At 47.5% G+C, this 16490-nt stretch overlaps 1 protein-coding gene across 1 annotated transcript in view; it reads left to right on the top strand.

The window, feature by feature from the left end:
* LOC119437502 (LIM/homeobox protein Awh-like) overlaps nt 1–2983 on the top strand; it is a 122283-nt gene extending 119300 nt beyond the window's left edge. Inside the window, exon 5 of the mRNA XM_037704509.2 lies at nt 1237–2983. Within this exon, the coding sequence (XP_037560437.1) occupies nt 1237–1346 (110 nt within the window). The 3' untranslated portion in view covers nt 1347–2983. The remainder of the gene's footprint in view (nt 1–1236) is intronic.
* Nucleotides 2984–16490: the final 13507 nt, after the last annotated feature.

Raw genomic sequence — 16490 nt, 5'->3', positions numbered from 1 at the left:
ATGCTTAGTTAACTTATTCGCTCGAGGGCACCTGAATTTCCTTTTTTCGCCTACAGGTGCGGCTTTTAAGTGGAGATGCGCCTCGGAGATGTATTTTCGATAATAATAAAGGTAGCTCGATCATATTTGTGCAGGATATAGAGTTTATTCTCCTATTTTCTACTTTCTAGTTGTTTTTTTAATATCTGATGTATGGCGTCTTCTGTGGGCCCAGAAACTGCGAAAAGTACCTGTGGAACGTTGGGACTTTATGTTATACATACATAGGAGAGTGTTATAAAATAGCCTATCATGCTCCTTTACACGAATCATTTCAAGTAAGTTCGAAAATTATTTTATATTTCCTCTATTTAGAAAAACTTGTTAATATCGACTGTAGAGAATGATTGATGATTGGTTTGCTAAATTGCACGCAACCAATATTGCAGCATATTTCAAAAAAGCCTAGATACTTGCACTCTGCAAATCCTTATGCATGTACATGCAAAATTTCACGAAGAATAAGTGATATTAAGTACAATAATGTTTGTGCACAAGAAGGAAAAGCTGCGTAAGAGTGAGAAGAAGAAAAATGAATTTGAAATTTTCTACACGTTCTTATGACTATTGCTGATGATCAATTTGCATGAAGTTTGTCCAGAATGTGGACTAGTCTTTAAGCAGACTGGGAGGGTAAAACTTCAAAATGCTTCTTCTGCATAGGTTAGAGCCTCAGAACCCTTTGAGCTTCGTGTGAAATTCCCTTTGGGTGTTTGTGGCCCTGGTTTAGCTACAGCATGGCTGTAGAAGTGGCCATATCTCCAGAGCAGGACGTGAGGCAAATCTTGTTTTCGGGCATAGCTATCAAATCACGCTCTTAGGAGACTCAGACGCATTTTGGGTTAGGCTTTGAACACAGCAAAACAAGAGCTTTTCATCTGCCAGCCTCATGTAAAAAGCAAGACCTTTGCCTGGGAATTGATGAAAATTGGAGAATGAGCTAGTGCCGGCTAAACCAGGGCTAGTGCACGCCTGTATAGTTACACCAGGAAAACTCGCCACTTATATAGGCAAAACTTGTCGCTGCGATCATAGGTCGAGCACGAATGTGAAAGTAGCACTAAGATAAAAACAATTTGCAAGTACCTTTACGAAAGTGTTCATGGAGGACAACATTGTAAAACTAACGAACGCGCTCGTGGGGCTTCCTTAATATTACCGAGCCGTTAAGCTGACCGGTGGCTCCCTCTTGTGCAGTGAACCCGGTGAGCAGCGGCGCCGTGTCCGCCGGTCCCGCCTGTTCCGGCTGTGGCATGCTGTACTGCCTGTGCGCGCACCAGGCCCTGCCCATGGGACAGGTGACGTGACCCAGCGCCCTGCCGGGGCCCATCCGGGAGTGTTCGAACCCGGCCACCTCGCTCAGCCGGGGCCCGGACTCGTGCGGCAACTGCGCCGGTGCTGCCTGTGGCCTCCGGTGAACGCTGTGCACAGACTGCCAATTGGTGGAACTCGTCCAGTGCGCGAACTCGGTTCTCGAGCCACGTGCTGTGCCGGAACGTGCGAGGACGCGCGGAACTGCGAAAAGTGTTCATTCGGAGCCGAAACGCAGTGGCGTGCTCTTCACTCAGAAACCTCAGGCCGAGCGACGTAACGAGAGACGTGTGTTACTCGCCTGTGGTTGGTATGACTGCGCCCGACCGTCAACGCCGGAAGCGTTTATCCTGTATCGAGACGTTTTGTCGTGTATTGTTGAAGATGCGGGCGCACAACTGCTGCGTCATTGCGAAGGGGCGTTCAAACACCGAGAACACGCAGGGAATGCCGTCACTCGTTTTACTTTCACCGTGATGGCCTAAAGTCGGCGCAAATTGTCACAAACTGCGAGAGCCGAGTGTCGGTCTAGTCTCGCGCATTATAATTGAGCCCTTGTCATTGAGATACTACACAGAGAGCAATGGAAGGTGTAGCTCCGCGCTTATTGACCCTCTCGACTAATGGTTCTGCGTCGGGCACGAACCTGGTCAACTCCTGATCCCGTCATCGCTGCTTTCGGTCATCGCGGAGCACCTGAACCGAGGCAGTGACAACGCTAGCACGCTGTCTCCGCAATTACTAGATCCAGTTAGCGCCAATAAGCTTTACTTTGAACGCGTGTTCTTTTTCTTTCCGGGGGAAGGAAGTTTGGCTCCTTCATGTTTGTTCTGACTCGCGCAAGTACGCCGGCGAGCACTCCTTTCCGTGGATGTGCGCGCTGAGCAGCGAAGATCAGTGGACGTAGTGGCTCTTTGTGTGTTCGGTGACCACAGTGGAGCGCCCGAATCTAAACGTTTAGTCGAAGAAAAAAAAATCACAAACGGTGAAACTCCCGATCTTTGTTCCGTTGCCTTTTTCGCGTGTCTCGCTTTGAACTTGTGTCGTCTGGCTCGCTTCGAAGGGGCATACTTTTTCGCCTTGAGGGCTTCTTTCCCCGCCATTTTCGTGGGAGGTTCTTTCTTTACGTATAGAGTGCGCGTATCGCAGTCCGCGCAGGGACAGTCACGTGTCATGCGCGCGGCTTTGTCGTTATGGCACGTTTTTCCCAGGCTGTTTCAGTGTTCCTCGTGCGCAGGAACTCCCGAGTGCGAATGTACATATCAACGCTATGGGTCGCTCCTTCGCGCATCTAGAGCAATGCGAGGAGGAGTCGGCCCCGACTAATTTATTCCCTGGCGGCGCGGACTGCTTTGCGTGGCTTCTCGACCGAGCAAGCCTGTCACGCAACTAACCGCCGTATTCTAAAGCGATCCACGACTCCAAGCTCTTGCTCCACTGCGCCGAGTTGGGCACAGCGTCGCCCCCCGTCTGAAAAAGACGCTACGCTTCTCAAGAATGGCGGTGGTGGACGAAGCGCAGTGACCACTTCTGTCGAGGGCCATTGTCTTCTCTCGGGTGTAGCGTGAGTGTTGACTGGCGGAACGTTCTAGAATGCGGGGGTAAGCACTCCGCCCCAAGGGCTCTATTGCTCGAAATAAAGTATCCCTGTTTCCAAGGTTTCCATTGCAGTCTCGTGTTCTCTCTACCACAGATCATTGGTCCTCATTCACAAAGCATTTACTACGGCAGAGCGCTTCGCATGAAAAGACGCCGGCCAAACGTGCTGGTATAGCATATATTAGCAAAGGCTGCCAGGTAATAAAGAGCAGCATACGAACTAAAAGCTTTGTGAATTGGGTCCTCGATCGATTTTGGTGTTTATAGGGTTATAGCCACAAATGCACCTGTGTGTCCGCGCCTGCAACATGTGTGCCCAGTTTTCGCAGTGGCGAACGAACTATTTCTCGAGTGGGTGGGCAAACCGCAAGCCCTCTGATTACCCTCTCTGTCTCTCTCTCTCTTTATATGTATATATATATATATATATATATATACATTAATTGTCCCTCCAGTTAATACGCGTTCGAGTTATCGCACCCCCGCAATGGACCTTTCCAGAAGTCGGGCGTACTCCTAGCGGCAGCCAGCTGAGGATCCCCGATGAAAGTGCGCCGGCTCCGCTATCATCTGCTACCGCCATGCAAGGACGTCATGACGGGCACAGTCATCGTGAAACGTTTTGTTGTTGTTTTAGGTCAGCAAGGGATGTGCAACCTTCTTGAATTTTTCCTATCTGTACACATATTTGTTCATTGTACTTCAAGGTTCGAACAAAAAAAAATCATGTACGTCAGCTTCTTTTTTTCATCGTTGCTTGTTACTCAGAGCACCGTCAGCAAGGGTCTTATACGGGGACATGCGCTTCCCTCTTAAAATCATAGACAAAACATTTTGCGCATACCGCCCCCTCCGTTTATGTTGAAATTTTGACCCGCCGTGGCTTTGGCGTTGCGATCCAGGCCATGGCGGCCGCATTTCGATGAAGGGGAAATGCAAAAACGCTCGCGTAGCGTCTATTGGGGGCACGTAAAAGAACCTTAAGTGTTCAAAATTCGCCCGTAGTCCCTCACTACGGCGTGTCTCATAATCAGATCGTGGCCTTGGTACGTAACACCCCGGAACTTTTTATAATCGAATTTTGCAGAAAGGTCGCATTTTTAGATGCGAAAGCATCTTATGCTCGGGGCAGTGTCCGCTCTGCGGCGTCCGCACCCATACTGCGCATGCGCAACTCTCCCTCATTCTCATCTCCTACCCAGGTGTGCGCTCTCCTCCTCCACTGTCCCCCTCTCCACCACAGGTGCGGCGCAGCAAATCATTGCATATAACTCTCTCTCACTATCTCCCTCTCTCTCTAAGGGTACGCCGGTAGGCGGCGCAAGTGTCGTGGCGCAGTATAAAGCGCGCGTTCGCTATTCTTCCGTCATTCTCTCTCTGTACAACGATGTGTGAAACGCCATGAACGTCAACGTCGGCGCTAGTTGCAGCGGCAGCGCCACCGCCGCGGAGCAGAGGAAGGCTCGGGAAGCCGAACGTAAACGTCAGCGTCGGCAAGCGGACCCCGAACATCGGGCTCGGAAAGTTGAAGCGCAACAGCAGCGTCGAGCGGCAGCTCCCGATCCCGAAGCGATGAGGAACGCGTGTACTCGTATACGTGAAACGCACTCTCACCGCCAATGCAAAGGACCTAGACCTACCGGTCACCACTCAAAGGCACAACGAAGAGCACTCGGCCGTGAGACTATCCTTCCACGGTGACAACAACATCGTCATCATGACGCTGTATCTCAAACCCAACATCTCAAGAGAAAATATCGAACTTTACCTCCCAAAGAGCATGGTAGAGTACACCAAGACCTACAGACACGCGCCCTTCATACTCGCAGGGGAATTCAACATAGACATACTGACAACCGATTGACTGGTGCAGCACATGAAGGACGTATACTCTTTGCGATGCATTTCCCAAGATCACAAGCAACCCACCACCATCAGGGGAACGTGCATAAACTTCGTCTTCGCAAATTTCAAACTCGACCCTCTGCAGCAAGACCCATTGACGCTACACTTCACCGACCACAAAGCCATCGTCTTCAAGATACCGCGTGCACCGACGCTAGGAATCACGTACGATCTCTAAATAAAGACGCAACAACCCCGTACAAACGTCTCCTATCTTCTCAATACAGCCTCTCACTCTAGACTATCTGCCTCTCGATATACGCAGATGACATCTGCCTTTGGACTTCTGCAGTTACTCGGCTTCAGGTGCGTGCGCGTTTGCAACGGGCAGCAACCTTGACATCAGCATATCTTCAAGCACAAAGCTTGACTGTGTCAACCGAGAAATGCGCATTGGTTGCATTCACAAGGAAACTTATGACACCATACCCAGTCTATATTAATGGACACACTATTGCCTACCAAAAGACCCATCGATTTTTAGGTGTAATAATCGACCGCAATCTTTCCTGGAGCCCTCATTGCTCGTACCTGAAGAAAAAACTGTCGTCGATATCCCAGGTACTGAGATTCATGTGCGGGAAAACATGGGGCACATCTGTACGCTCCATGCTTCAGTTGTACAGAGCTCTATTTCTGGGATACCTACGCTACAGCCTTCCAGTGTTGTCCAATACGTGCAAGTCAAATGTTCGCTCGTTGGAGAGCTTACAGGGCCAAGCATTGCGCACTTGCTTAGGACTTCCTCGCGGCACGTCAACACCTGCAACAATCGTCCTCGCCAGAGATCATCAGATCCAAACATACGTTGCAGTGGATTGTCTCAGGGCGCATATCCGCCATCTTTCCCGCGTCCCCGATCATCACTTGGCGTTCTTGCCTTCGCAGAGACCTCGTTCCACGTCTTCTGAAGTTATTGTCACCAATCCAGATTGCCTTCCATCAGGATACACCCCAGCAGCAAGGCCTTCATTACCCTTGTGGTGCCTGCAACAGCCTCAGGTTCGCCTAAGTATTCCGGGAGTAAAGAAGAAGGCCAATCACCCAAGAATAGCTCTTAAACAGATGACGCTGCTATTAATGAATGAGACCTACTGGGACCGAATACACATCTATACCGACGGTTCCGTCTCATCTACCAGTTCTTCAGGTGCCGTTGTCATTCCGGCTACGAAAACCACACAGTTCAAACTGTCACACGTGACCACATCAACAGCGGCAGAGCTTGGTTCCCTGCGTGCTGCTGTACAATACCTTCTGCAAGAGACACCTCAGAAATGGGTCATATTTTGTGATTCTAAGGCAGCACTTCAGAGTCTGCATTTTGCCATTTATCACAGGACTCATGAGCAGCTGGTATATGAGATAAGAGAAGACCACCATCAAGCTATCGCTAAAGGCCATGAAATTATATTTCAGTGGCTACCGGGACATACCAGCATTGCTGGTAATGACCTCGCCGACGAAGCCGCCCGGTCTGCTCATCTGGAAGGCCGACCAATCCCAATCCCCTTATCCAGGACCGACGCTGCAGGAAAACTTCATATCGTGGCCAAAGCTATGACATACAAATATTGGTCTTCTCTTAACCTCCCGAAGTGTCATCTCCACAAAATTGACCCATCCTTGAAGCTACAAGTACCATCAAACATTTCCCGCTCTGAGGCGACAGTCTTGTGCCACCTCTGGCTCGGGGTGGCATTTACAAAGGCCTACTCATTCCGCATTGGAATTGGGGATACGCCCATGTGCGACTCTTGTGGAACTACAGAAACAATTGAACATGTCTTATGTCTCTGTCCCCAGTTCGACGTCGAGCGTGAAGCCCTCAGGACAGCATTGAACCGGCTGGACTCTCGACCATTTTCTGAAATGAAGATCCTTGGACCATGGCCGTATGCGTCGATGGCACAGAAAGCCACGAAAGCCTTGTTGCACTACCTCAAGTCGACAGGTCTTGGCGATCGTCTGTAGACTTCGTGCGAAGTTCCTTTGTGCGCGAAACTGTGCTCTCTCTATTTCTTTCTCTCTCTTTTCATCCCTATACCCCCTTTCCCCAGTGCAGGGTAGCAAACCGGAAGTGCGTCGGGTTAACCTCCCTGCCTTTCCTCTCTTCTATTTCTCTCTCTCTCTCTCTCTCACTCTAACTTTCATTGGGCTGTGTTGCCAAGAGAAACGAAACGGAAACTGGATGCGCACCCCCCGCGATGCTTTTTCGCATCCCACCATGGTTGCCCGTAGGGTGAGATGATGTGATTTTTTTTTGGCCTGCATCGCTCGTTGTAACACTTGGCGTAATTATTTGCCTAGTTTGCTAAGAAAAAATTACGAATTTGTCTTAATCTACACCTCCCGAATGCACTATTGAAATTATTGAAAGCGAATCTCGAAGGTCCTGCTCTGCCGTGTTGCAGACGGCGGTAATGACATAGCCACTATCAGACATTTCTCACTGCGACGTGCGCAGACGAATGCGAATTTATAGTTTTTTTCTTGGCAGACTAGGCAAGGAACTGCAGTAAGTCTTATAGCCGCCGGAGTAGAACGCCCTCTTGTAAACATTCGCTTACTAAATTAACAAGCATGGTGTCAGCGCGCACAGGCCAACATAAACACATCACACTCGATGACTGCGGACACTCACTGTCAAAACGCTGGTGTGAGGAATCGCTGCAACAGCAGCGAGTGAAGTGGCCTTCGTGCTCTCTATCGCTGCAACGCAAACTGAGCGGCGAGAACACAACGCACTCAAAGCTACGAGCCGTCGGCCCACCTAGACTGTGCAGATGGCTTTCAAGATAAAGCCCGCGCGAACGCAAGGCTTACGTACAACGACCCCCCCCCCCCTCCCCTCCCTAGGCCATAAAATGTTACCTTTCTAAATAAATTGTGCACGAAGGGTGCTGCGGTTAGTGCCAAATCTCTTTTACTACGATTGTACGCGTTCCAAAATGCCTGATTTAAGCTTCGCCGCAATAGAGCTATGTATTGTTGTGAGGTCACTTATGCGAAAATAAAAATAATACGGGCAAAGGAAGGTCTCGGGAGAGCAACTCAGATTATGAGAAATCAAATGGCGCAGGATCTCAGGGGTGGTCTGCGGATTGGGGCTGCCGAGGCCGGGCGGGGGTGTTCGCATACAAAATGGTATGTGCGCGATGGTCACTTTTCACTGCAATACACCGTCTGCGCTTCACCGCATCACATAATGGTTTCGTGTACAGCTATTACGCACACCTACAAGACCTTAGCCGCGACGCCTCCTTTGTTAAGCTTCTAGCCGGGCACGCAGCACGTCCACCTGCCACCTTTCTTCTTCTGCGGCATGCTGAAGGCAGTGAAGTCCTCGTAAAATCCTCGCTGAACATTCCGGGTTCCGCAGTATGCACACGACCAGCTCGCAACCGACAACCTCAAAAAAAGATTAGTAAAAAATTCTCAGTTTCGCCCGAAAGGCGAAGTGTCTATTACGATAGAAACTTAGTGGAGCGCTATACGAAGTAAGGATAGTAGTTTTATCGGCCGCATAAACTTGTAAACATATGCATACTAACTCAATGAACCAGCATGGTGTCGCGCGCACAAGCAAACATGAACACATGATGACCGCGGAACCTCGCTGTCAAAATGTTGGAGGAAGCAAGAACAAGCACCGCATACGCTGCTCGCATTGTTTGGACAAGGCGTAATGTACTCCGAAAGTGCTTACATATCTTGTGAACCTGTGGCCAAGGCTTGTCCCCGTCTAGTCCGCCTAGTCCCCGTCTACGGCATCCGCGCCGAAACAGAGGTTTGCTGAATCACATCGGGCGTCATGCACATCCGTTGTAAACATTGAAGCCACAGAGGCAGCTGAGGCAAGCAATGTACGCTTCCCCACGGGATCAAAGATGGCGGCACCCACGGGATCACCGTGAAAAAAGTCTATACAACCCTTGTATGCTGGAAGTATACAGATAATAGCTGTCACAGGCAGATCTAAAGCACGCCAATCTGTTAATGGAATGGTGAGTTATATTTAGCGGATTATTTGATTTACTTCCTTTTCTTTGATTTATTCACTCGGCATTTGCCACTGGATTTCTGGCCACTTTGGAAGAATGGGCATGTCCTACTACATACGTTTTCTACACAAAGCATGGATGTATATAACAGATAAGCCTTGTATGCTGACCACGTATGTCTCGCTCTATTCTGCGTAACTAAAAATTACTAAGTAAAAGCTCTAGATCTAATGTCGGCTTGCAGGCATCTTTAAAGCAGACCAAATGGTTACTGAAATGGCCAATTATATTCTCTGATTTATTCACTCTGTACTTTAATTCCACTGGGTTCTTAGCCACACCTACAAAATGGGCATGTCCAGAATGGGTGCTTCTTACTGTGGCACTAGAGGTACAGAATCCCTAAATGTTGCTTCATACCAGTCGTCCTTTTCCGTACATACACCTGTCATCACCATTATTCCCTCGACAAGCATCAAACATTCCCTTCGTCCTTGTGACGTCGGTCCTTACACGTTTCACACTGTGCATCCACCTGATTTGGTGCTTGCATGCCGGCACATACGGTGAGCGATGTAGTGCATAGACATGAAAATTGCACAATGATGTTTTGACCTTTGTGATGGATGAACATAAACATTTCATATTACGCTTTGCAGGCCCCTGTTAAGACCAATTATGTGTCAGAAGCCTCGTTTAAACCTATTTGCGTGCCAAACAGGCCCCTGTTTAGACTTATTTCTGAGACGTAGGGTTAAGTTTCCACCTGTTTGCATGCCAAACTGGACCCTGTTTAAACCTGTTTGTCTGTGAGCGGATCCTGTTTATACCTGTTTGTTTGTAAACAGGTCCCTGCTAAACCCAGTTTAGTCCTGTGTAAGCCTGTTTGAATTTAAATAGGATTTTCCAATAGTGTAGAGCATGAAAGTAAGCAAAATTGTGCGTATCGTCGTTACTTATGAAGAATTTATTTACCAGTTTTACATAGATTCCAACATGTGCATTGGACTTGCAGACGTTTGGCAGTGCAGACTTTTGCAGATGTGCAGACTTGCAAATACTCACACAATACTTTGTCAGTGAGCCGTACAAGGGTTATATAAGCCCGTTCGCTGGTACTAGCAGTCGGCGCACATATATCCTGCGCATATATATTCAGAAGCATAACTGCCGATATGCTGACCGACTCATTAGACAGCAGCCAGGCTGCCACTCCAAATCCTCGAAAGCATAGGCAAAGAATGCCCCGCTTTAAAATAAGAGAAACAAGTGAAAGGACCATCTTGAGTGAAACTGACTCAAGATGGTCGCCTCACCTCCAGAGCGATGCTAAGCGGCGCTTCGTTCCCAAAAGGCTATTCCGTATTTTTGTCGTTCCTGCTGGCTCCTGGCTACAGTCTTCAATGATGGGCCGATACCCGGCATAGTGCATATAAATACCAAATATAGCCGAATGATCGTCGTGCTGTAGGGGTCGTTCTATCGTCGCCATCAACCCGTCGTCGTACCACAGTCATGTCTGATGGCCCCTGGATACAGTCTTAGACGACTCGCCGGTAACGGACACTGTGCAAAGAAACACACAGTATAGTGCGAATCGAGGTGGCTCTTGCCTAAAGCATGGGTCATTCTGAAACTAATTTCGTCATTACGCCGTCGCTGTCGCACTATTGTCCCTGCTGCCTCCAGTCTACAGTCTTGGAAGATTGGCTGATACCATACTTAGTGGAAACACCGGATATAATGCAAATCAAAGTGGATCTTGCCCAATGCATGGATAATCCCTGCTAGCTCCTGGTTGCAGTCTTGAACGATTAGCCACGAATAAACTGCTCCGCATTGTTGCTTCAAGAGGCCTGCCTTTATCGCTTAGTAGGACGTTCTGGCGCGCTAGTTGATTCATAGCTTTTATACGTTGGCACCACTGCGCTCGTGGTGTCGTGTGTGTTTCTTGGGTCCTCGTTTTTTTTTGCGCAGTTTATAAACGTTTATCGCTTAACAACCGACATTGCGCCAAGCAAGCAGTTTCGTAAAGGTCTTGTTCTTTTGTGGTTCTAGAGTCGTCACAAGTACAGGAACATCAACAAATATTAGAAATACCTAAGGCTCTTCTCGAATTTTACAAGAGCTTTCGTTGGCAGGAATTGTTATACATTGGCCGCTGTGATATTACGTTCCCTACCATGGCTTGCTTGACCCCAAGGTCGTGTAACGGCTCAGGAGTACAGCATTCCAGCGGGACGGCTCATTCGCATTGCGAGCCGGTGGAAAGCGTCTACTCAAGCAACTCGCCTCACGCCGTCACTGTAGAACTCGTTTGTCGAAACCTACGTGTATTTTATTTCTGCAAAAACGTATTTGCCACATTCTTTTATTTTCTGAAGCATTCAATCTGCAGTCAAATTTATTGAATTCATGCTGAAATGGTCATCTGAATGACAACACAAGCAATCTAGTGATAACTGCAAAAAATTATTAAGCTTCTCTTCTATGTCACACGCAGATCATGCTTGTCAGTAATACGCGTGCTTGAGCATCAAAGGTGCCGTTTGATCTTGTTTAATAATGCCCACGCTTGTCAAGCAGTTATGATGGTTAGTACCAAATTCAAAGCGGCTCGCGGAAGTACGCGCAATGTAGATTATCAATGCGGCGTGCATCGCAACTTCCTCTTTTAACACCTTAATTTGTCCAAATCCCCCGCCCTGCCCCACTCTCACCACACAATGCCCTCCATCCCTCACCCTTGCCCTCACAGACATTGCGACACCGGCCAACACCACCTAGAACAAGGCCTCAGCACTGCCACCGTGACGTCACGGCGTGGCGGTGGCAGCGTCGTGCTGGAAGGAAGTGCATGGAATTACAGTCACCGTAGCTCTGCACAAAGAGCGATGGAAGGGAAAATGTTAGGCCTAACTCTAAGAGACAGAATGAGAGCGGTGTGCATCAGAGAGCAAACGGGGATAGGCGATATCCTAGTTGACAGTAAGAGAAAGAAATGGAACAGGCTACGTAATGGGCATGCCACGTAATGCGTAGGGTAGATAACCGGTGGACTTTTGTCAGAATGGGTGCCAAGAGAAGAGAAGCGTAGTCGAGGAAGGCCGAAAACTAGGTGGGGTGATGAAGTTAGGAAATTTGCAGGCGCTAGTTGGAATCAGCTAGCGCAGGACATGGAGATCGCCTTCGTCCTGCGGTGGACATAAATATAGGCTGATGATGATGATGATTAACTCGGCATCAGGAAGCACATTCATGCTATTTTGTTCTCGATATCAACAAAATTTCGGTGAAGACTTCGTCTAGAAAAATACGCAGAGGACAGCTGAAGGATGTGGACGACATGGCCATTTCGGTTTTTCAGCAAGGTACCTAGCGAGGGTAAATATTGCACTTTATACATATGCGAGGCAACATTTCTTTCGCTTATGTTTTTTGGTATTAACAGTGGTGCATTTTTAACCGCGGAACTTCTTAAGCCGCCCGTAATGTATGCCACCTGCCACTGCATTGCCCAGCAATTTTTTCAACGTTTCGATCTTTCTTTCCTTAAATCATTTAGCAGCGGCATCCAGAGTTCTTTTTCTTCATTCGGGCAGAAACGTTTTAGTACACTTGTACTGCACCACAGCACATATTGAAGAGCCACTTCACTTGTATGCCCGTCATCACAGGCGTCAAAATCAGATGAGTCGTCGCTGATCAGCACCTTAAGGTGAGATTCGTCACTACCCAACATTGATTGAGCAGATTTAGAAAGTACTCTTTCTTTGATAGCTATTCAACAACAGCGTAATTTTGAGCTACCAGATTGACTACAAACAGTGCACCAGCTGACCTTGGCGTAGCACTCTGGTGAGATCACAGTGCCTTTCAGCAATGAAGCAATGCCGCTTTGTTCAGTGTCTACGCCTACCTGCATTATTCGCATTTGAGCTTCTTCAAAGCATTGTAAACGGGATACCTCTCCGCTACGTAAAACAAGACTGGTATGATGTCTTTGATCTTCGAGGGTGCAGTCACAACTACGCAGTCACAACTACGTTGCAGCGAGAACTTGCGTTACTTGTTTCCATCTCAAGGTCCTGCTAACGTTCATCAACCCCACAATAAGTACCAGCTGTGGCGGCCGTCAGTCGTAATTTCTTTTCGCATTCATAAAGCTGCCTTATCGACGATTGGTGCACACGTGATAATGTGCACCAGCTAGCTGCCTGTATTTGCCAAAGCGGTCTTCTAATGAGCCCGTTGGATTTTTTTTTCAGAAGAACGTAAGACAACTTGAGCTCATCAAAGCAGTATATGATGAATTCAATGAAACCCTGTGTTGTTTGATGAAGTGCGGCATGGGTCCCTTTCGTTAGCTTCTCACTGTCGTAGCTCATCGTTCTTTCCTTCCACAGTTCTAGCAAATCAAGGAGCTTATAGAGGAAGTTAGTCTTTGCATCGTTCAATGAAAACACCAGTTCTTGATACTGGTCCCTCAGGCGGTCTACATTGACATTGCGCGGAATGTTCGCGTTCGTAGCCTTTCACCATTTCACGATAAACTCAATAAACGTCGCCGTTCAAAATGGGACAGGTTGTGCTTCATGGCAATGGCTCTAAAGTCAGAGGGAACAGTGTTACTGCTTTACATTCTGTTTTCAATGTCGAGGGGAAAAGTCATTTTTGTTATAAAGTGTAAGCATGCCTGAGAAGTTGACCAAGTTCGATATTATAAGCATCTGTGATGGTTTGAAAAGATGCTACCCCTACAGATCGGAACACAACATGTGTTATACATGGCGATGTTAATGTCACACCATTACTGAAATTCGGGCACTTTTCAAATCATGTTGCAAGAAGGCCAATGGCGCGATTTCTGAAATCATGAGAAGTGGCAGACAATTTGTTCCAAGGAGTGACATGGCTCATCTAACGCGGGAAGCAACTGCAGGCACATTCTAACGCGCACAACGTTCAACAAAAGCTGCTGTGCGCAGTGTTTGACTGGCCACTCCAATAGAGCCACGGTCGCGATGGCACGCAAACATATTACTCGTGGACAAGCGTGACCGCCAGGCGACAGGCGTTCCTTCGATCGGCCTCCAGTTGATGACGTAGGGTCGCAGACTTCAGGCAGTGCAGCGGCCTTATCTTGCTCTATAGGTGGCGTTGCGCCGACACACCTCTCAAGCTCATCTCACTCGGTGAGGGTGAGAGCAGATTAGTGTGTGAGCATTCCCTCATGGATCTGCTCACGTCTCATTGTAACTTGACTCGCTCTTTTACTTTCATTTCAGTAAAAAAACAAAACATGAGACGGAATGCAACCTGCTTATTTAACCTTGAACTGTCATTTCAGCATGTACAGAGGCCTAAAGAACACTATACAGTGTGCTTTCGTTTTACTTTCAACACTTTTCTTAAAGCCTGTATACAAAAGTAACTTCAATTACGTCCCTACAGGTGAATTATCTGCGCAGGCGGACATCATTTGCAAGAAAAGCCAAAGTGATCAATTTACTAATCCATTCTCTTGCATAAAACAAATTACGCAGATCCCAAGTACTGTGGGAATCGAAGTTAACTGAAGCATTTTATAGAAAAACATCTGTTTTGTTCGGCATATTAATGCATTTGTAGAGCACGCACTTCACTTTTTTTATTGCAATAAAGACTTGCCCTTAAGGCATAATTCTTTATCTGTATATGTGTAGTATATGTGTACTGTGAGGCCTGTGATGTGTATGAATTGAAGCAGTGTTTTGTGGGATCTGTTATCATGTATCCAGCTGCCATAGCAGGTTGTGGCACTGTAGCGGAGGTAGGCTTGCAGTAGGAGACGCGAGCGTTCCGATTGTAAGCCTGTACATGTCCATATTAGGTGGTACGCATTATAGGCGCCGACTACGAGGGGGCTCCGGGGCTCGAGCCTTCTCCAGAATTTTCCCGGCGGGGCTGAGCCCCCCCCCCCCCCCCTCCCGGAGATCCGTAGCCTACTCCCCCCGCCCCTAAAACGTCATAGCCGGAGTTCTGTTACCCACATAATTTGAGGATTCTCTTGCGTTGCCTCCACATTTTCACTTTTGTTGTGGCTAAAAGCTTATGGCACCATTGTTGGCGCGGACGTGCATGGCTTTTAATTTATACTTTCGCTTTATTTTGGCAAATCCTGACCATAGGAGGACAAGCGCATTAGAAGCACCAGCGGCGGCTACCTCATCCGTGTTTCCTCACTTTAACATTTTTTTTTAAATTTCCGCTGAGAACACCATGCAAAGACACAATTAATATATTTAAATATATACAAAGGACAAAGTTTATTATATTTTTTAAAGAGAAGGAGGTAGCCAACTAAACGGATAGCCTATACCTAGAGAATGAATATGTTGATTTATGTTCACCTCACTTCAAATTACTTTGCGAGGTTTTTTGACCCCGAAAAAAAAAAACTGCAGACTTCAGTGACCCCTTCGGCAGAGCCTTCTATCAACGGCGTGTGAAAAGCACGTGAGTGATATGTGTCTCAATATCGATTCTCTTTCCAGTAGGCAATGCTAACGACTGGCGACAAAATAAAATAAAAAAGCTCTTCTAATTATTTACAACATTTACGCATTAGGGATGGAAACATCGCCTCTTGCATGCAGAGGCCATAAATACGGGATGTTTCAGCAAACACTTTCAAAAATTTTTTAAAAGTTGCGTGGCGCAGATAGCCCAATTATAATTTATGAGCTGGTCTACTGGAAGAGGCGGACATTACTTGCACAAAAAATTGAAATGCATAATCGACTAATTAAAAAATCACCAATTAGGTTTTTAACATATTAACTTAATGTCCGTGTTGCAATTTACAAATTCTAGCCGTGCAGTTCGCAAGGCGCGCGGATGCACTAGGAACTAATTCTCAGGATGGCATCATTTTCGAGATATTAATTCCCGAACATTGCGGAGAAATGCATTGGCGTTCCAGTTACTTTTGCGCATACCCGCCGTGGTTGTTTAGTGGCTATGGTGTTGGACTACTAAGCATGAGGTCGCGAGACCAAATCACGGCCACGGCGGCTGCATTTCGATGGAGCGAAATGCTAGAATACCCGTATACTTAGATTGAGGTGCTCGTTAAAGAACTCCAGGTGGTCTAAATTATTCCAGAGTCCTCCACTACGGTGCGACTCATTATGAGATCGTGGTTTTGGCACGTAATATTCCCTAATTTGTTCTTTTCATACTTTTGTGCTTTGATGCATAAAACGACGTTTTGTCGAGAAAGTGACTGGCACGCCTATGTATTTCGCTGCAATGTTAGAGAATTAATGTCTCAGCCGCCGCGGTGGCTTAGTCAGCTAAGGCGTTGCGCTGCTGAGCACGAGATCGCGGGATCGAATCCCGGCCGCGGCGGCCGCATTTCGATGGAGGCGAAATGCAAAAAAACGCCCGTGTGCTTGCGTTGTAGTGCACGTTAAAGAACCTCAGGAGGTCAAAATTAATCCGGAGCCCTCCACTACGGCGTGCCTCATAAGCAGAACTAGTTTTGGCACGTAAAATCCCCAGAAAGAAGAAAGAAGAATAATAATTAATATCTCGACACTAGTGTCAGCCTGAGATTTAGTTCAAAGTGGATCCGCACTCCACGGCTAG

Source organism: Dermacentor silvarum, chromosome 1, assembly GCF_013339745.2.
Source record: "Dermacentor silvarum isolate Dsil-2018 chromosome 1, BIME_Dsil_1.4, whole genome shotgun sequence".
NCBI lineage: Eukaryota > Metazoa > Arthropoda > Arachnida > Ixodida > Ixodidae > Dermacentor > Dermacentor silvarum.
This window is presented reverse-complemented; position numbering and strand designations above follow the sequence as displayed.